At 48.3% G+C, this 20,031-nt stretch overlaps 1 protein-coding gene across 1 annotated transcript in view; it reads left to right on the plus strand.

Annotated features, from left to right (window-relative positions):
* The window catches only part of Reck (reversion inducing cysteine rich protein with kazal motifs), a 74,164-nt gene extending 58,769 nt beyond the window's left edge, over positions 1–15,395 (plus strand). Inside the window, exons 15-21 of the mRNA XM_052176375.1 lie at positions 1,279–1,401; positions 2,188–2,359; positions 8,605–8,797; positions 10,002–10,212; positions 11,505–11,578; positions 13,118–13,273; positions 13,882–15,395. Coding sequence (XP_052032335.1) covers positions 1,279–1,401; positions 2,188–2,359; positions 8,605–8,797; positions 10,002–10,212; positions 11,505–11,578; positions 13,118–13,273; positions 13,882–14,103 — 1,151 coding nt within the window. The 3' untranslated portion in view covers positions 14,104–15,395. The remainder of the gene's footprint in view (positions 1–1,278; positions 1,402–2,187; positions 2,360–8,604; positions 8,798–10,001; positions 10,213–11,504; positions 11,579–13,117; positions 13,274–13,881) is intronic.
* Positions 15,396–20,031: the final 4,636 nt, after the last annotated feature.

Raw genomic sequence — 20,031 nt, forward strand, 5'->3', positions numbered from 1 at the left:
CTCTTAGTTAGGGTTTCACTGCTGTGCACAGACTCCATGACCAAGGCACTCTTATAAGGACAACATTTAATTAGGGCTGGCTTACAGGTTTAGAAGTTTGGTCCATTATCATCAAGGCAGGAACATGGCAGCATCCAGGCAGGCATGGTGCAGGAGGTGCTGAGAGTTCTACACCTTCATCTGCAGGCCTCTAGGAGAAGACTGGCTTCCAGACAACTTGGAAGTGTATTAAAGCCCACGCCCACAGTGACACACCTACTCCAGCAAGGCCACACCTCCTAATAGTGCCACTCCCTGGGTCAAGCATATACAAACAATCACACTAATCACAACTGATTCTCATGGAGTCACTCTGCCAGGCACCGAAGCTCACAGCTGTGACCCCAGCACGTGGGAGACTGAGTGACAGGACACCCTGGGTGACATAGTGAGCTCCAGGCCAGCCTGAGATATAGAGGGAGACTTGGATGGGGGTGGTGCGATCTAAGGACAATAAAATGAGTTTCTAAGAGTATACTACTGCATTTTAGACATGAGGGCTGTCATTTGAGGCCAGCCTGGTCTACATAGCAAGCTCCAGGACAGCCAGTGCTACATAATTAGACTTTGTCTCAAAATTAATATCTTAGGTTTAAGCCCCTAGTTTATGTATTAATAAGTTGTTTTTCAAGAATTGACACTGTAACACTTTTTGAGGGGCTTGGGGGATGGTTCATTTGTCAAAGCATTTTGAGCCAACCTAAATTTGATTCCCTGTAACCCACGTGAAGATGCTGGACACAGTGTTACACACTTGCAACCCAGCCTTGGTGGGGCTTGCTTGCTGTGTGAGCCTGACATTCTGAGTGTGGTCCCAGACCCTACCATGGAAGGTGGGAACCAGCTCTGAAAAGTCATCCTCTGACCTGCACATTCACACTGTGGTACACGTGTGCACCCACGCATGTGTGTGCATACACAATAGTAATAGTAGTTTTTTTTTTTTAATTTCAGGCTTTTAAATTTTCAAAATTTTAAACTTTCAAACAATTAAATTTTAATTTATGTTGGTTTTGTATGTATACATGTGTGTACATGTGTGTCTGTGTGTCTGTGCCACAGCACATCTGTGGATATCAGAGAAAGACTTGGGGGACTTGATTAGTTCTCTCCTTCCACCAGGTAGGCCTTGGGGATTGGACTCCGGTGGGCGGAGTGCAAGCAGCACCCCTGAGCCCTCTCCCAGCCCTGTGCTCTGCGTCCTAGTGTGCAATGTCATCGGTGTTCTCTTTCTTTCAGGCCATGGAGCGTCCTTTACTATTGACTGCAATGTCTGCTCGTGTTTTGCTGGCAATTTAGTGTGTTCGACCCGTCTGTGCCTCAGTGAGCACAGTTCAGACGATGACCGCCGCACCTTCACAGGTAGCCATGGTGACCAGAGCCTGTCCTCAGGGCCATCGCTCTTTGCACTCGTCCTCATCTAGGCAGTGTAGGACCTCCCATCTGAGAGCACGGCACCTTCCCTCAGACCTCGGGCTCTTCCTGTCTGCAAAGGAGCCCGAGGTCGGCCCTGGGCAGCAGCCTGCGGTCCACGGCGTCCAGCTGTGTTCTCGTCATGCTCTTCCTCAGCCAGCTCTCCACGTCCACTGATTGGCACCGGCTTCCACAGACAAGACTCAGGAACCCCAAGCTAGACTTCAGTGATCTGATTTCTAAGTTTGATTTGCTAGGTCAGGAGAAACGAGCTTTGTTGACCCTACCTATAGCCCTATTTCTGCCTGGGTCTGGAGACACCTATTAAATAGCAATGAAAAGAACAAAGGAATGCCGTGTTGCAGAAAGAGCTTTATTCTCATTACAATCTGCTAGAGCCAGACGTGGGGCCGCACACCTGAGAGGCCAGAGCTCGGGAGGCGGAGGCCAGCAGATAACTGACTTTGAGCCCAAGCTGGTCTACATAGCGAGTTCCAAGTCAGCCAAGGCTACATAGTGAGGTCCTGTCTCATACATAGATAGATAGATAGATAGATAGATAGATAGATAGATAGATAGATGTCAGGGGTTGTGGGAGAGGTTTGTCTTGTTTCTGTCTTTTTCCCCGAGTTAATTAACATGATTCCATGTTGCTATGATTTGTGAGTGGTTTGCCTTCATCAGCTCGTAAGGAAGGAGCAGACGTGTTCATGTAAGGCTGTTTTCTCTCCTCAGGGCTGCCCTGTAACTGCGCAGATCAGTTTGTCCCAGTGTGTGCACAGAATGGACGCACTTACCCCAGTGCCTGCATCGCTCGCTGTGTGGGTCTCCAGGACCATCAGTTTGAGTTCGGACCTTGTATCTCCAAGGATCCCTGTAATCCTAACCTCTGCCCCAAAAACCAAAGGTAGGCCAAAAATGACTTCTCCTTCTCTGTCAAAGACCAGATAGGTTATCCACGCTGCGTGTCCTAGAGGATGAACGCATAAAGCGGGTTGAGAAGTCATCTAGCTGGCCTTGGTGGCTCACATGGAATCCTGGCACTTGGAGCAGTGGAGAATTGTGAGTTCAAGGTCATGCAGTACTACATGTCCACACGTCTCAAGGGAAAGAGTGATCCCAGTCCTGAATTTAGTGGAGTCTGGAGAGAAAGTGCTGCGGAGCACACTGGCTTCACGCTGACAAGTGTAGACGGAGAGCAATAGTGCAGCTGGGTAGGGAGGGACTCAGAAGGTCTCAGACGTGACACTCGGCTGGAGCTATGAAAAGCAGCAGATAGAGAGGAAAGCTGACGTAGGTGAAAGTGGGCGGCCACAGGAGCAGGACAGGAGAGAGTCTGCTGGGGTTCCATAAGACTGAAGCAGAGAGAGAGGACAGGACAGTCGCAAAGGAGCCGAGAGAGGCGGATGCGTCCTTGTTGGCCACCCATGGTTCTTCTGTTAGAGCACTCTTGTAGGCAGTGGACATGAGGACTGAGTGAGCTTTAGTGCTAGCTGCTGTCATTCCTCTGTGGATTTCTTTCTCTGTCATCTCACCAAGCCAGATGACAGTAGCCTGGCCTTGGTGACCTCTGTATGTGGAGGCCCAGGCAGGTGTGCCTGACCTAGATCAGTTTCTAGACCCGGGGTCTTCACCTTGAGACTTGAGCAGGTCTTCACCCAGCCTGAAGAAGGAGTTTCTGCAGAAAATTGCGTCTTCATCTCAGAAATCCTGGCACAGAATGAGGGGGGAGGTTCTTAGGTATTAAAGTGGCAGAGTCAGCCACTGTCTGTCAGAACCCGTGGTTCCAGTGTCGCCTCTCCTGTGATAAAGCACCCTGAGCACAGTCCAGCTCTAGGAAGGGAAGGGCTCGTTCCAGGTGACAGTCTGCCACATCAGGAAACCACACAGGAGCCTAAGGCATCAGTCCACAGCAGGGGCAGAGGGACAGCTCTGTCACACTCGCTATTACACTGATTACACCGTCAGGACCCAGCTCATAAAATGCAGCTGTCTACACAGGGCAATCAAGACAGTCTCCACAGACATGACCACAGGCCGACAGGATACAGATAATTTCCCTTCCAAGATGATTCTTGGTTGTGTCAGGCTGACAGTAAAAGCGAACCAGCACATCCACACAATTGGAACAAAACTGAGAGGTATTGGCTGATACCCTGAATAAAATTGACTTATTTTTACATCTCTGTCTTAATTAGGGCTTTACTGCTGTAAACAGACACTATGACCAAGGCAAGTCTTATAAAGGACAACAGGCTGGCTTACAGGTTCTGTCCATTATCATCAAGGCAGGAAGATGGCAGCATCCAGGCAGGCATAGTACAGGAGGAGCTGAGAGTTCTACATCTTTATCTGAAGGATGCTAACAGAATACTCACTTCCAGGCAGCGAGGATGAGGGTCTTAAAGCCCATGCCCACAGTGACACACCTACTCCAAAAAGACCACATCTCCTAATAGTTCCACGCTGGGCCAAGCGTATTCAAACCATGACATTCCACCCCCTGACCCCCATAGGCTTGTTCAAACACATGAGTCTATGGGGGCCATATCTAGCCATAACATAATAAAGAAGTACATTTAGTCCAACTTCCAAAGTTCCCATAGCCTAGAGCAATATCAACAATGTTAAAAGTCAAAGTCTTCCAAAATTTATCCAATCAGTTAACTGTAATCCCCAAAGCAAGCCAGGAAACCGGCTGGCAAAACTCCAGACTCTGCATCTCCTTGTTTGTTGTCAAAGCTGTCTTCAGATTTCCAACTCCTTTTTTCATTTTTGTTGACTGCAAACTTCTTTTTCCTGGGCTGGTTCCACTCCCTATTAGCAGGTTTCTTCAGCAGATACCTCATGGCTCTGGCATCTTGAAAATCTTGGTGTCTCCAAGGCACCTTCAATGTTACAGCTTCTTGTTCCAGTGTTGGGATCCACACATGATCTTCGGGGCTCCTGCAAAGGGCTGGCATCACTTCTCTATCTCTGCCCTCTGCAGCACTCTAAGCTCAGGTTGATCCACTCCACTGCCACCGCTGTTCTCGGTCATCATCCCATGGTACTGGCATCTCCAAAACACTGGGGCCTTCTGCTGCAAGTAGGCTTCACCAATAGCCTCTCAAAGGCTCTCATCACGGTGCCAAGCCTTTACTCCTTTACATGACCCCTACAGTCCTGGGCCGTCAACTACAACTGAGGATGCACTTTCTCCAGTGGCCTTCCGTGGCCTCTCACAGTGCCGAGCCTCAGCTGTTCTTCATGACCCCTTCATACCTCATACTGGGTGACTCTTGCACAGTACCAAGTACAGCTGCAGCACAAAGTACAACCTTAGTTATCTCTGGAACACAGCCTCTGTGCTCTCAGAAAACACTTCCCAGAAGATTTCACTTCAGTGCTGCTAGTCTCTTCTTAATCACCGCTAATTTCTTAGCTCCAGCTAAACAGCAACAATTGTCCCAGAAGTCCCTTCTGTTTTTCACTCTAAAGTCAGAGCCACATGGCCAAAGCTTCCATGTTCTGCTGAATTTAGGGGGCTGGAACATGCCCCCCCTTATTTTATTACCAACTCTCTGTTCTCTGACTCCCTCTCTGCCTAAGCTTGGCTTTTCTGTAACTTGCTCTGTAGATTGACCTGAACTCAGAGATCTGCATGGCTCTGTCTCCTGAAAGCTGGATTAAAGGTGTGTACCACCATGCCTAGATCTAAATTTAACTTGCTAGGATCTTGCCCCAAAGTCCCACTCCCTTAATCTGATATCTCCTTTATCACAGGATTCAGCTCCATTTACTTCCTGGTACCCCTTTAATATTTGAGCCATATATTTTATATTTTTTCTTTATAAGCTTGCTGCATTTGTTCAAAATTCTCCTCAAGAGACTTAACCAGAGTACAAATTGTCAACGTAGTTAATCTGAATCTCTTTACCTTAGCCTCAGGCAGACTCTTCAGACAAGGGCAGAAGGAAGCCACATTCTTCACCAAAATACCACAGAAATAATCTCTAGGCCACATATTGAAATTCCTCTCCTCTGAAACCTCTTGGTCCAGATCTGCACAGTTCAAATCACTCACAGCAATGAAGTCTTCCACATTCCTAGTAGGCTGGCCCATCAAGGCCCACTTAAAGCATTCCGTGGCTTTCCAAATCCAAAGCCTGAAATCCACATCCTAACAAACAAAAGCATGCTCAGGGTTATCGCAGCGATACCCCAGGCCCTGGTACCAACTTCTGTCTTAGGGTTTTCTGCTGTGGACAGACACTATGACCAAGGAAGAGCTAATAAAGGACAACATTTAATTGTTGCTGGTTTACAGGTTCAGAGGTTCAGTCAAGGCGGGAACGTGGCGGCATCCAGACAGGCATGGTACAGAGCAACTGAGAGCTCTATATCTTCATCTGAGGGCTGCTAGCAGAATACTCACTTCCAGGCACTAGGATGAGGGTCTTAAAGCCCACACCCACAGTGACACACCTACTCCAACAAGGCCACACCTCCTAATAGTGCCACTCCCTGGGCCAAGCATATTCAAACCATGACAATCTCCAAGTAGAGTGGCCTTTTTGGATATAATGACAATATAAAAGAAAAGTTAAAAAAAAAATTCAGCTACATGAAAATCACACTTTTTTTGCATGGTAACTTATGACAGATTAGGTAGAATGTCACAGAGAAAGAGCCCTAACAAATCAGTGTGAAGAATGTGAACTCAATGTGAAAGCAGGGGAGTGAGCCACCATGGCCTCATAAAAACTATGGGCCAAGGAGGTAAGCACAGAAAAAGTAGATGTGGCTCTCAAACATTTGGCAGAGGTTGGGGGGCAGCTTTATTAAAAATTAAGTAACTAGCTGTTTTATGCAAATCACCAAAATTCAGTTCTTTCATATGATAGAAAATGAAGTCCATCGTCATATTCAGCAGGTGGTTGCAGTAGCCATTCCTTAGAGACTTGGCTTTCTCTTGCAGTGACTCTGCCTTCTCTACAACTACAAAGCCCTTTATACTCCCCACTGCTGGCTAGGAGCTTTGAGGGGGGGATGAAGGGCTCTCTTGAGCACCGTCATGAGCCACCTGAAGAGGTTCCATTGTAATTACTACTGAGTTCTTCCACTGCTAGAACTCAAGGCTGTTGGCCTAGTCAGCTACCGGGATGGGGGGAGGGGGGAATGCAATATATATATTACCCATAAGAGATTAAGTGATTTTGACAAATGTACATCAGTTAGCACCAACCTTTAACCTTCACCATATTGCCAGAAATGAAAATTAAATTAAAACTGTGTGTCACTTCGAATCTATTGGATTGGCAAAGATTAATAAAAATGGTAACATAAATTTAAAAAACAGATGGTATCATACAAGAGGGGCTGGAAGAAAGTTAGTACCTTCTTTCTGGGGGGCAATCAGGTCCGAACCTGTTTTGTTACTGTAAAAGTGTATGTGGATGAGTGTTTTGTCTATGTGAATGTCTATTTACATGTGCTTGTGGTGCCCTCAGATGCCAGAGGGGGGCGCTAGATCCCCTAGAATTGGAGGTACAGGTAGTTGTGAGCTGCCTTGTGGACGCTGGGAATCAAACCTGGCTCCTCGGAAAGAGACATCTGTCAACCACTGAGCCAGCTCTCCAGCCCCTGAGCCAGTTTTCAGTGCATGAACCCTGGCAATGTAACTTGGTGGTAGAGTACTTGCCTAGCACAAGGGAAAAGCACAGTCCCTCTGGGTCAGTATAGGTAACGGTTCTTTCCTGCACACAGTATCTCTGCAAGAATCAGAAGGAGTAGCTAAGAAAGGGAGCTGGGTACCTGGGACATGAGCTGCAGGAGGAGGGGCTGACTGCACAAGATGCCATTACACCTCTTCATTTTACCCACGGGTGCGTGTCATCTTTCAAAGCAGTAGTCGTGGAGGGTTGGCTAGTTTCTACCTTTGTTTTCTTAAGAAAGAGTTATATTCCTTCAAATACCTATTGATAAACCAGACATCTTTCTATACATTAGGACATGATGAGGTAAGACAGACCATCACTGCGTGGATCATTTTCTTACATTTATCCTCCAGATCCTTAGCCTTTTCCTGCGATCCTCTTACTTCCTTTTCTTAAAACTCCAAAGCCAGGCAGTGGTGGCGCACACCTGTAATCCCAGCACTTGGGAAGCAGAGGCAGGTGAATTTCTGAGTTTGAGGCCAGCCTGGTCTACAGAATGAGTTCCAGGACAGCAGGGCTACACAGAGAAACCCTGTCTCAAAAAGCAAACAAACAAAATTTCTCTCTCTCTCTCTCTCTCTCTCTCTCTCTCTCTCTCTCTCTGTGTGTGTGTGTGTGTGTGTGTGTGTGTGTGTGTGTGTGTGTAGGTTCTGGGGTCACGCTCAGGACATCAGGCTGTGCGGCACGCGCTTCTGTCCCCTGGGCATCCATCCCATCAGCCCAGCCTCTTACTTCGGTGTCCTCAGTGTGATCCCTCGCTTCCTCCCTGCATTACCCCTGCTTCTAACGCCTTCCTTGTTGGGTCACCAGAAGGACTTGCTTCTATGGCCTCTCCTTAGCTCACCCCCATCCAACAGGCACAGAAAGCTGAATTTTTAGTATAAAAAGTGAAGCCTTTTTTAAGATAGACTCATGTTAATCAAGCTAAAAGTTAAGTGAGTAGCTAGGTGAGATAGAGGTCCCACATCCGGGACGTAGGCAGATAGGTCATTGTGAGTTCAAGGGCAGTCTCCTCTGTCTAGTAAGTTCCCGGCCAGCTAGGGCCAAGTGAGACCTTGCCTTAAGAAATAAAGCATCTGGAAAGGTCTGGTTCTTGACTGCTCTCCAGTGCTGGACCCACCCTCTCGCAGTCTTAGGTCAGGCATTTCTACTCCAGGCCTGAGTCCTTGGCTTTTACCCTCCATTTACCAGCCCCACCTCAGGCTGCCCCTCCCCACCCCACAGCCTAGCCTGCTCCTCCCAAGTTCCAGTTAGAATGCCCTCTCTCTGAGTGCCCCGGCTCACCACTCGGCAACTAATTCCCTCTGAGCCTTTGTTTCTGCCATTTTCTATTGACTGTCCTCCCCTGCACGAGCCAACTCTTTCCTCAGCTTCCTGTACCTCTCCCAGAGCTTTGCTGCCCCACCGCAGTTCCTCCCTGCTCCTGGTCACCTGCTGTTGTCATCATTTTCAGATGTGTGCCAAAACCGCAAGTCTGCCTGACAACCTTTGAAAAGTTTGGATGTAGCCAGTATGAGTGTGTGCCCAGACAGCTCAGCTGTGAGCAGGCCCGCGACCCGGTGTGTGATACGGATCACATGGAGCACAGCAGCCTCTGCACTTTGTACCAAAGAGGAAAAACCCTGTCGTACAGAGGCCCGTGCCAGGTATGTGCTGTGGCCACCAAACCCAAGGGACCTTTTCAGACAAGCAGAATGCAGCCCGGCTGAGAAAGCAGTCTGTGGCTAACGCTGCCTGGGTGTTAGTGTGTGTGTTGTCTCTGAGGAGGGGTGTAGGAGCCGGCAGACGCTGGCTTCGTAGAACCTATGCCTAGGAAAAGACTTAGGGTTTCACACCCGCTGTGGTCACTGCTATCCATCTTTTCACAGTTCTGTGGACTGCCATAGAAACAAATCAGGCCAGGCAGTGGTGGTGCACACCGTTGATCCCAGCACTTGGGAGGTAGAGGCAGGAGGAGATCTATGAGTGTGAAGCCAGGTTGGTCTACAGAGTGAGCTTCAGGACAGGCTACACAGAAAAACCCAGTCTCAAAAAAAAAAATAAAAAAATAAAAAGGGAGGGAGGGAGGAAGGAAGGAAGGATAACAAATCAGGAAGAAAAGCTATCTCCCCTCCCCCACTTCCTGCTTCCTTCCTTCTCCCACTGTGCTGAAGTGACAGGAAAATCTCTAAGCTTTGTTTTACATAGGCCTGACCCAGCCTTTTAGGCTGGTAAGATCTGCTTCCCCATTAAATAACCTCATGGGACAGCCTGCTTGGGGCTTCCCGCTGACCTGATCCATCCTGTGCTGATCCCTGCCTGGGAGGTTCCACTCTTAGGCCAGCATCACCTGCAAACCACTGAAACCTCTCTCTCCCTCTCTCTCCTTCTCTCTCTCTCTCTCTCTCTCTCTCTCTCTCTCTCTCTCTCTCTCTCTCTCTCTCTCACACACACACACACACAAACACACACACACCCTTCTCTGCATCCCTGCCCCTGCTCCCTCTCAGGTATATCCCTACTACCCAATCATCGGAGAGCATGTCTTCCCATCCCTCCCTCCTCATTCCCATACCCACCTTTTCATGAAGAGTGATCTTTTTGTTTAGACTTTCATGATTGCTAAGAGAAGTGTGGGTGAAGGGATATTTTTATCTTGTATTAGTCTCAGTGGAATAAGCCAACATTTCAAAGGCTTTTCAGTTATCTTGTGACAACCTATTACTTGGTCCACCCCAGGACTTTAGAGGGTCCCCAAAACTTAACCTGTGTCTTTTTACTTCCCGAAAGTAGAGAGATCAGCTCTATGCTCACAGTTAGAAAGATGTACTGTGGAAGTTTCCAGTCTTAAAGTCATTTGTCTTTCATCAGCCTTTCTGCAGAGCCACAGAGCCTGTCTGTGGGCACAATGGGGAGACGTACAGTAGTGTGTGTGCTGCCTACTCGGACCGTGTGGCAGTGGACTACTATGGGCCCTGCCAGGCTGTCGGGGTCCTCTCCGAATACAGCGCCGTGGCTGAGTGCGCTGCTGTGAAGTGCCCTTCCCGCTCAGCTATGGGCTGCAAACCCATCACTCCACCAGGTGAGCTGCAGCCGTGGGGCAGGCAGGGGTGGGACCAGAAAGATTCACTGACCCACCCCAGAAAAGGAGCCATCGAGAAGAGAGTTCGCTGGTCTGTAAACTCTGAAAAGTTGTGATCACAGAGTCAGCTGAGACAGGAAGGATGCCCATGGTACAGGTATCCTGGATACGGTAGAAGACGCTGTCCCAAATGAAAAGTGACTCATGCTGACTGCCGTGAGCTAACGCCAAAGCCATGGCTGCCTTAGGTAGCGTGTGCCCTGCTGACATCAGAGCAGCTCGGCAGTGGCTGAGAGCCAGCGCAGGTTAAGAGCACTTCCTGTAGAGGGCCTGGGTCAACTTCTAGCACTAGTAAGTTGGCTCACAACCATCTGTGACTGGTTCTGGGGGAGCCTATGCCCTTTCTGACCTCCTCTGGCACCCAGTGCACACATGGTACATACACACACACATACACACACACACACACATACACACACATATACATGAAAATGCACATGAAATGAATAAATCTAATATAAAAATTAAAAAGAAAAACAACAGCATGGCAACTTTTTTGAGCAATATTTTACATCAGCATCAATACATAAGCAGGTAAAGTAGCATTTAAATTAAAAGATTAGGATTATGGATTAGATACATAGCATTTACTTATGTTTAAATGCCTGGACAACTAATTATTTGTTAAATGGATAGTTGACATGTTTTGATGAACACAATCGTGTAATTGAGAGAGGCAGGGGTGGGGGCGGGGGAGTTGCCTTATTTTAGCTGTGTGTTGGAAGCTGTGAGCGTCAGTTTCAGGGACAGTTTACCTCACACACATGCTCATCCGTGAGGCAGAGGCAGGACTGGAGGACCCCTCACTCCAAGCCTGCTCAGTCCAGGTGATTCTGGGTCTCCAGAGTCTCCGTGTGTAAGCTCATGGGGCTCACCAGCCCCACTGTGTTCAGGATAATATTCTACATGTGAAGCAAGCACTCGGGAGCCCTGAAATTCCCTTGTGCAGACAGAGAAGCAGAGAGAGGCCCAGCACAAGCTGTAGGTCAGGACCAGAGCGGGAGATGAGAGGCGGGTGGGCCTGGTGTGCTGTTCCTCCCCCGTCACCAGAGGCCGGTGTTCTGAGGAGGGAGGACTTTGTGATCTTAGGACCTTGGGTTGGCCGTTGAGCACACCTGAAAATACAGTCACCAGGAGGGCAGGGAGGGCCACATGGAAGCTGGCCACCTCACCGGGGATTTTGGATCCTCCTTGTTTTAATTCTGAACATACAAAAATGGTTTCTGTTACAGGGGCTTGCTGCCCATTATGTGCTGGGATGTTACGGGTTTTATTTGACAAAGAAAAACTGGACACGATTGCTAAGGTAAGTTGCTTCATAAGCCGGATACTGCCAAAAGCATAGTGCTAAACTTCTCAGGAATCCTCAAGAGCAGAATGTGTTGTCTCTGTGTTTCAGTAAAAATCCAGGTCCCTAGACTCGCTCAAGACCATATCTCACAATCAATAAAACGGGCTGGTACCCAGTGAGGCTGACTCCTCCGGCGCTCCCTCCTGCTTGCCCTTTCTTAGGAAAGCCCCTGCCAGCTCAGAGAGCATGGTCAGGGCCACTTGGCCAACAGTAGTAGAAATCCAGTTTGCACCCCACCTCGTCACAGCACACACTTCCCTGTCTGTTCATCTGTCATTGCCTGCTGCTCTCTTTTGGGAAGCCAGAACTCTAGTGACACAGCAGGCAAATACTTGCCACTGCCAGAGCACCTTCCTGTCTTTATTGAGACCTGTGGGACCCTGTGCCCTCCTCCCCACTCACTCACTTTTTGAGAAGTGCATATGGGGCTGGAGAGATCGCCCAGTGGGATGCCTTTTTAGTCACTCTGCCTTGTATTTACAGTCAGGCTCTGGCATCTGGCTAAACTGACTGCCTGGCAAGCGCACCCGGCTGTCCCGTCTCTGCCTCTGTATCTCTGCTGAGATTACAAATGTGTCCTACCACACACAGAATTTTTACAATTTGATGGATGTGAGATCTGTGATTCCAGCTCTGGTCCTCAGCAAGCTCCTGGCCAATGAGAGGCTGCGTCTTAAAACCAGCATGAGCTAGCTCAGTCCCTAAGTGCTCCTGCACTTCCTGCTCTTTCAGAAGACTCAGATGTGGTTCCCAGTGCCCACACCAGGCAGCGTACAGCCACATGCCACACCAGCCTCCATGGGACCCGCGCATACATACAACACCCTTACAAATTACATGCACACATAATTAAAATAAAATCTGAAAATAGTTTTTGAAAGGGGGTATAAATAGTTCCTGGGGAATAACATGCAGGATTGACCTCTGACTTGTGCATGTTTGTCTGTGTCTATCTGTTTGTCTGTCTGTCTTCTCCTCTTCCTCCTCCTCCTCTTCTTCCTCCTCCTCCCTCTCTCCCTCTCCCTCCCCCTCTTCCTCTCTCTTTCCCTCTCTCTCTCTCTCTCCCATGCACACACAGACAGAGCAGGCATGTTACCCTCTCCTAGCTCCTGAGAGGCAGAGGAAAGAGGGTAAGAAGCTGAAGGCCATCCTTGGTTCCCTGGACCCTATTGCAAACACAAATAAGCCTAAATAAATGTGCAGCACTTCTGAGCTAGGATCGTGAATTTAAAGCTAGCCTGGTCTGCAGAGCAAGGCCCTGCTCAAAAGAAAACATAAACAATAAAAGACAGTTCTTCTGGTCAGTGTTAACTGTAGCTGCATACCTCTGCGGGCGGCCCAACCCTGTTACACTCCGGGCCCTGAGGGGCAGGATTGTGTCCAGCAGAGCCACGCCGGGTGCCGAGCGCAGGGTCAGAGCCTCCTTGGCTGCGCTGGAGCAGAGTAGCCTGGGCAGCAAGCAGGGGTCCTCTCCAGGCCTGAAATGTCTTCCAGGTGACAAACAAGAAGCCAATAACGGTTCTGGAGATTCTCCAGAAGATCCGCATGCACGTGTCTGTGCCACAGTGTGATGTGTTTGGATACTTGAGCATTGAATCGGAAATTGTGATCCTGATTATTCCTGTGGACCATTATCCAAAAGCTTTGCAGGTGAGGCTCAGTGCGCAGTGCAGCCATCTTGTCCGTTTAAAGTTGGGTGGAGAAGGGGACTACGGGGTGAGGGAATGGGAGCACCTCGGAAGTTGGAGAGGGCAGAGGGAAAGAGTAAGGCGGCCTCTGAATGACAGTCTGTGCCAGGCTGAGGCTGGGCACACCAGGTCTCACCATTGTGCAGATGAGGCCACCAAGGCCTGCTCACTCGTGTAGGCCCAGGCGGGTGAACGGGAGCAGTTCCAGCTGCCTCGGTCCAAGCCTGGTTCTGTCCTCACATTTAAAGCAGAGGTAAAGGGTTTCCTGTGGCTGTGCCTAACGGCAGCCATGGTGTCTAGTGAGATAGACAGGCAGTGCGCGGGGCTGTAGTGCAAAACCCCAACGGCTGACTGCGAGGGCCGTGGCGTGGCTGTTTCTAATCTCCGTTAGTGCTCTTGCATATGTGTGGTAAGTTAAGGCCATGGTTACCCGTAGCTCTGGCTACAGTAGGGACGGAGGAGCACAAGCTGCCTCTGTGGCCATTGTCTTTCTGACATGTGCCAGGACCTGCTGCCTGGACCTGTTCAAGGTGCTGAGGTTTTACATTGAAAGGACCTTTTCCTTTGCAGATTGAGGCCTGCAATAAGGAGGCCGAGAAAATCGAGTCCCTCATCAACGCCGACAGCCCCACGCTGGCGTCCCACGTCCCGCTCTCTGCCCTCATCATTTCCCAAGTGCAGGTCTCCAGCAGCCTCCCGTCCTCTGCGTTTGTGGCCAGACCTCCCTTTCCCTGCCTGCCCCTCCTCCTCGGCCTGGGCCTCACCGTGCACCTGCTCCAGACTTGGCCCTGAGCAAAGCCTTCCTTGACCCAGCCATCCCACGGTGTGAAGGACATTCAGGACTGCTAGCTGGTGGCCAAGCACAGCATGTGTCACCTCTTAGCACCACACAGTATTTTTTTAATCTGCCAATATTAGGCGTTCTGCCTTGGTTTTTAAAATGTTAAATTAGACTCTCTCGATGTAATGGAAGACGGCGCCTCTCACTGCAGGAGCACTGGCCAGTGCTCGGTAGACAGCTCCCAGAGCAAATTTAGCATCGCTGATCAATGACATGGCCACTTTATGGGGGAGGTCCCTTTGGCCTTGGGTTCATGCCCTGGGTCCTTGGTTCCCGTAAGAGTTGAGGCTGCCGTGTTTCTGTGTCTAGGAGCTGAGGGCCCAGTGAAAGGCTGCTGCCCTGACGGGGAGGAGAGAACTCATCACTAGCTCATCAGGCTGACGCCATAGATGTTTAAGGCAGGACTCTACTGCGCTTAGCAAAAGCAAGCCGACCAAGTGACACTCACGTGCCTGTCTCACAGTGGCCGCTCAGTAGTTGCCATTTTGTGCCTGTGAATGGCGGCAGCCCCGCAGCATCCAGGCGCCTGTGTCAGCCAGATACACTTATCAGTAGTACTCACGAGTCCACAGGCTTAAAGATCAGACTTTAAGCCAATTGCTGCTACTATATAATTGCCAAAAAGTAAGATAGTTCGTAGTTCATGTGAATAGTACATGAGTTTTAACTTTATTAGAAGGTGAACAGCCATATTTGTAAATGACAATCATGTGTGTTAGCTGCACACTGTCCGCTCAGGAAGGCACATCTGCAGTGTGCACAGTGTGGAGACGTGTGTGTCTGACTTGCCTTTTATATAGAATTATAAAGAATGTGGTTTATATATTTAAAATGTCAGGCTAAATATTAAAATGTTTGCATGTTGTCTAAGAAATTGGATACTTTGAATGTTTTACAGTTTGAAATAAGCTATTAATGTAATACTTCCTGTTTGTATGCACCTGAACTCAGATTTTACATGAAGTATTTTTCAGTGTTATATGTACCCTCTGAAATATAGCAATATGCTTATTATACCAAATGTTGTTGCAAAGTGGGCACTTAATGCTTCCAGAGGGCCTCAGTGCGATGATGTGCCTCCGTCACAGCTGCCTGTTTCTGTCTAAATGTCCCCAATATACTAGACTATATTGTATGTTTATTCTTTATATGGTATACCACAATATACTATATATATCCTATATGTAGTATACAGCAATATACTAGAAGGCTTTTCTATTTTAATAAAAGTAATTTTATATGATCATGTGTACTTTCAGGCAATGTGAACACTCAGAATGAAACAGTTCCTCACCCATATGTGAGTTGTGTCTTTACTGTACAGTGAGAGGTCCCATCATCCCAAGCCAAGGCCTGTAGGAGAGGGAAGCAATGCATCAAACACCCAGGCACGGCCAGAGAGCAGAGTCCGGTGCAGGCTGCAGCTTCCAAGACAGGAACAAATAGACAGGTCTCTTCCCTTGGCCTCGTGTTCCAGCTCCAGGGAATATTTGGGGCAGGTGACCGCAGTGTGGGGGTGTAAGGTCTCCCAGTGAGGACCTGCTTAGGATAAGCACACAACCCTGTTGTGTCCCTGGCTCTCACCCATAGCTGCAGCTCTCCTCGACACTGTCGCATTGCTATCTACTTAGAGAAGGGAGAAAGGCTACAGCTGTCCCCAAAGTCTCCACTCCCAAGTGTCAGTCATTTCTGCTACATTTTAGTGGCCAGAGAAAGTCACATGACTGCTCCTGAGCAAAATTCTGAGTGGGAATATATAAAGCATTCCCATGGTGGTGGTGTCTGCATCCTGGGGAGAGGTGAGGAGTATTTTGAATGATGCAGTCCTCATGAGGGCGGACAAGAGCCAGGACCGGCTGGGTTTCTATTGGAAGGGTGGGTGGGTATGATATGCTGTGGCCTGGAAGTCAGGTTGGGTTTGGGTGAGGGCTATATGAATGGAGAGACCTAAAGCTGATCCCACCCTAGGACTATAATCACAAGAACCCCCAAATGGTGATAGAATCAGATTAGCTTGGGGGATAATGTCCTCACAGGCCCTGATGCTAAAGTGGACATCCAACTGCCTTGTGCACAGATCATAATGGCTTCCCAGCCACCAAGCAGATGGAGCCTTTGCGCCTACCCCAGCAGTGATCTTGAGATCCACGGGCAGAGAAGTAGACTGAGGAGAGATCCCTGTGCCCTGGAGCTTACCCAAGCAGGGAGCACTTGAGAATGCAGGGGGAAAGGCCTTCTGCACGAGAAGGCATGGTGGCTGGGGTAACGGTGTGAGAAGGGCCTGCCTTGCTTCTGTAGCTTGGGTAATGCAGTCATGTCCGCAGACCTCAGTGTTCTCACTTGAGGGCAGGTGGCTAGAGCCCCAGGGAGCCCTTCTCTCAGCAGCAGCTTTTATGGGTAGGACTGTTTCTCAGAACCATCTCCACATCCACCCTCATTTCTCTGTGGCCGACAGGATCAAGCTCCCACACTAGTTACTGGCCGAGGGGAGTGGGGGCCATGCTAGCTTAGTCAGGGGCTATACTGCTGCTGTTAGAACCAATACAGGCTCTGCAGTGTGGGTGAGCTAGACAGCAAAGAGCTGGCGCTTACACAACCTGGTTCTGCGTGTCTGACTCTGCAGTTTCTGCTTCATATAAAAACACTTTATTTTTTTCCAAGAAGAAGAAGGGACCATTCTGGCTTTGCTGAGTACACCTCTGTCCCCCGGCCAAGTAGTAGACCCCACCCACACACGGCTCTTGTTCCAGAATTGCATTCACTACCATCCGCTGTTTAGACAGCCTCTCTTCATTCCTCCGGTCTCCGCCCCACCCGGAGGACACTCAGAGGCCCTGTACAGTTGTCCCCTGAAATGGGACAGCTTGTGTTTTATGTCTCACCTTCCCCTGGGAGAACTGTCACTTGGTAAATGATGAAGAAAAATCAAGATTCCTGACCCACTTCCTCAAGGCTGCCCGAGGATTCTTGTCATCTAAGCACAGCGCCAAAATCCTAAATGAATTCTCTCGTGGGATCCTCATACTCAGCGATTCTAACACCACACAGTTGATACGATTCAGATTTTATATTAGGGGCAGAGGGAGATGGCTCGGAGGTCAAGAGTGTTTACAGCTCTTGCCGAGGACCCAGGTCTAGGTCCAGCAGCAGCAAGGTGGTTCACGATCATCTGTGTCTCCAGGTCCAGGAGTCCAAAGCCTCCTCTTCTAATCTCCGTGGATTCATGCACACAAGTGGCATGCACACACACACACACAAATTAAATGGTTTTTTTCAAGACTTGACCTCAGGGAGTAGGGAAAGTAATCTTCCCCAGGGAGACAGACACAATTGGTTATCCTATACCAAATCAGCACTGAAAACATGCATACATGTAACATTATACAGACTGAGCAGGTTGTATTTTGGAATATATGTGTTTACACAAATACATATATGCATGTGATAGCATACATTGAATAATAACATACACTGAATTTCATGTAATAACACCGTTAAAAAAAAGAGGCCACAGGCTCAGGAGAGGTGGCCCTACCCCTTGCCTGGGCAGAACGGGAGAGCTCGCCCTGCATGGTGCAGATCATGGGAGAGCTGACGGGCTGACTGACTTAGCTACGCCCCAAGCCCAGAGCCAGGGCTCAGAAGTTGGTCCACCCCAGCATCTACCCCACCTGTGAGCTGCTGGAGTGTGTGAAAGGGCGGGCCCTGCAGATCCAGGGCTGCAGCATCTCCACAACACAGCAACAGCAGGCGATCCGAGAGGAGTCTGCGAGGATCCTGTATTGAAAGTGTAGCAGAAGCCGGAGCCTCGAACAACCAGACCAATGACTCGCTGCAATGAACATTTATTTGCAAGTAAAGATGTGTGGACAAGAGGGTGCACTGCGGGCACACTGCAGCTTCCGTGGCAAGAATGGTTCTTGTTTGTTTTCTTTTTGGGAGGAGTTTGCAAGCTTTGGGGGAGGATATGGAGGGACAGGAAGACGAATGAGATCGGGTGCATGATACGAAATTCACAAAGAAAAAGGTTTATTTTCACAGGCCATGAATTTGAAAGAGAACAAGAAGAGGTATGTGAAAGGGTTTGGAGGGAGAAAGGGGAAGGGAGAAATAATGTAATTATGCTCTCAAAAATTAAAAGGTTTTAAACTAATAACAATTTATGATATAAAACTGGGAAAGGAAGGGATAAATCCATTGTCATATCCTTCCAAAAATAGGAATCAAATGATGTAAAAAAAAAAAACTGAGAAATTTAACATACAAGTTAAGTATATAAACCAATGTCCTTTAAGAAGAAGACTTGACCTTAACTGTACTAAGTTGGTGAGAGTCAGGAATTGAACTCTATTTCCTGTCAGGGCAGGTGATGGAAGCCATGATTCTCTGAGGTTACACAGCTGGTTAAAAGCAGAGCAAAGACATTTTGAACGGAGTCTGACTCAGCCGACATTCACATTTATCGTGCCACCCTTTCCCTCCAGGGGCAGCTTTGGTTACAGCCCAGGTTTTCCAGCGAAGATAAAAAGGGATAGAGGGGGCTGGAGAGATGACTCAGCGGTTAAGAGCACTGACTGCTCTTCCAGAGGTCCTAGGTTCAATTCCCAGCAACCACATGGCGGCTCACAACCATCTGTAATGGGATCTGATGCCCTCTTCTGGAGTGTGTGAAGACAGCTGCAGTGTATCACATTCATAATATAAATAATTAAAAAAAAAAGTGATAGAGAACTTGCCCAGCATGAATGGTCAAGGCCTTGGGCTCCATCCTGAAGTGTCAGGAGACAATCAGAATAACAAAGATGATAAATTGTAGCAATAGAATGAAACCCTCTGCCGTTTTCCTAATAACATCACTTTCAACCCATTGTCTATTACAGTGAATATTTTCCCTTCTCAAACCTCAGCAGATCAAGAACCAAAGCGTCAAGCTATGCCTTGGGTACAGCTTCTCCCATAAGCCACAGTCTGAGGGAGAACTCCGGCAGCTCGAGAGCTTAGACACTGAGTGGAGGATGAGTTAAATGCTGAAGCCTGGGGAAATGAGATAGAAACAAGTCTCCCTTTTGAAAAGGGTGTGGCTACAGTGTAGCTTAGTGGCAGGGAGCTTTTTCACTCCATGTAAGACCCTGTGTTCTAGCCTCAATTCTGAAAAACTGTGTATGTATATGCATGTGTGTGGTATGGTGTGCTTGGTGGTGGGGGTGGAGGTGTTGTGGGATGGATGTGTGTGGTGTGTGTATGTGATATATATAGTATGTGTGTGTGTAATGTGTGTAGGGTGTGTGTTTTGTGTGTACGTATATTTTGCATATATATGTGTGGTGTGGGATGTGTGTATGTGTGATGTGATGTTTGTAGGGTTTGTATATGGTATGTGTCTTCTGTATGCATGTGAATGTGTGTGTATGTGTGTAGTGTGTATGTGTATTTTGTGTGTGTATGTGTGTGTGTGATGTGCATGGGGTGTGTGGTGTAAGATATGTATATGTGTGTGTGTGAATGTGTATGGTGTGTGTGGTGGGTGTAAGTGGTGCATGTGTGTGTGGTATGTGTTTTCTGTATGTGTAATGTGTATGGGGGTGTATGATGTTTGTGTATGTGTAGTATGATTTGTGTGTGATATGTATGGTATGCATATATGATGTATGTGTGTGTTATGTGTGTATGTCTATGTGTTATGTGTATATGTATGGGGTGTGTGTATATGTGTGTGTTCTCTGTGTATGTATATGTGTGTGGTATGTGTTTTGTGTGTGTGTGTGATTTGTATGTGTTCTCTGTGATGTGTGTGGAGGGTTTTGTGTATGTATGATGTATATGGGGCATGTATATATAATGTGTGTGTTCTTTGTATGTATGTGTGTGGTGTGTTTCTG

The sequence above is a fragment of the Apodemus sylvaticus genome, chromosome 3 (genome assembly GCF_947179515.1).
Source record: "Apodemus sylvaticus chromosome 3, mApoSyl1.1, whole genome shotgun sequence".
Taxonomy (NCBI): Eukaryota; Metazoa; Chordata; class Mammalia; order Rodentia; family Muridae; genus Apodemus; species Apodemus sylvaticus.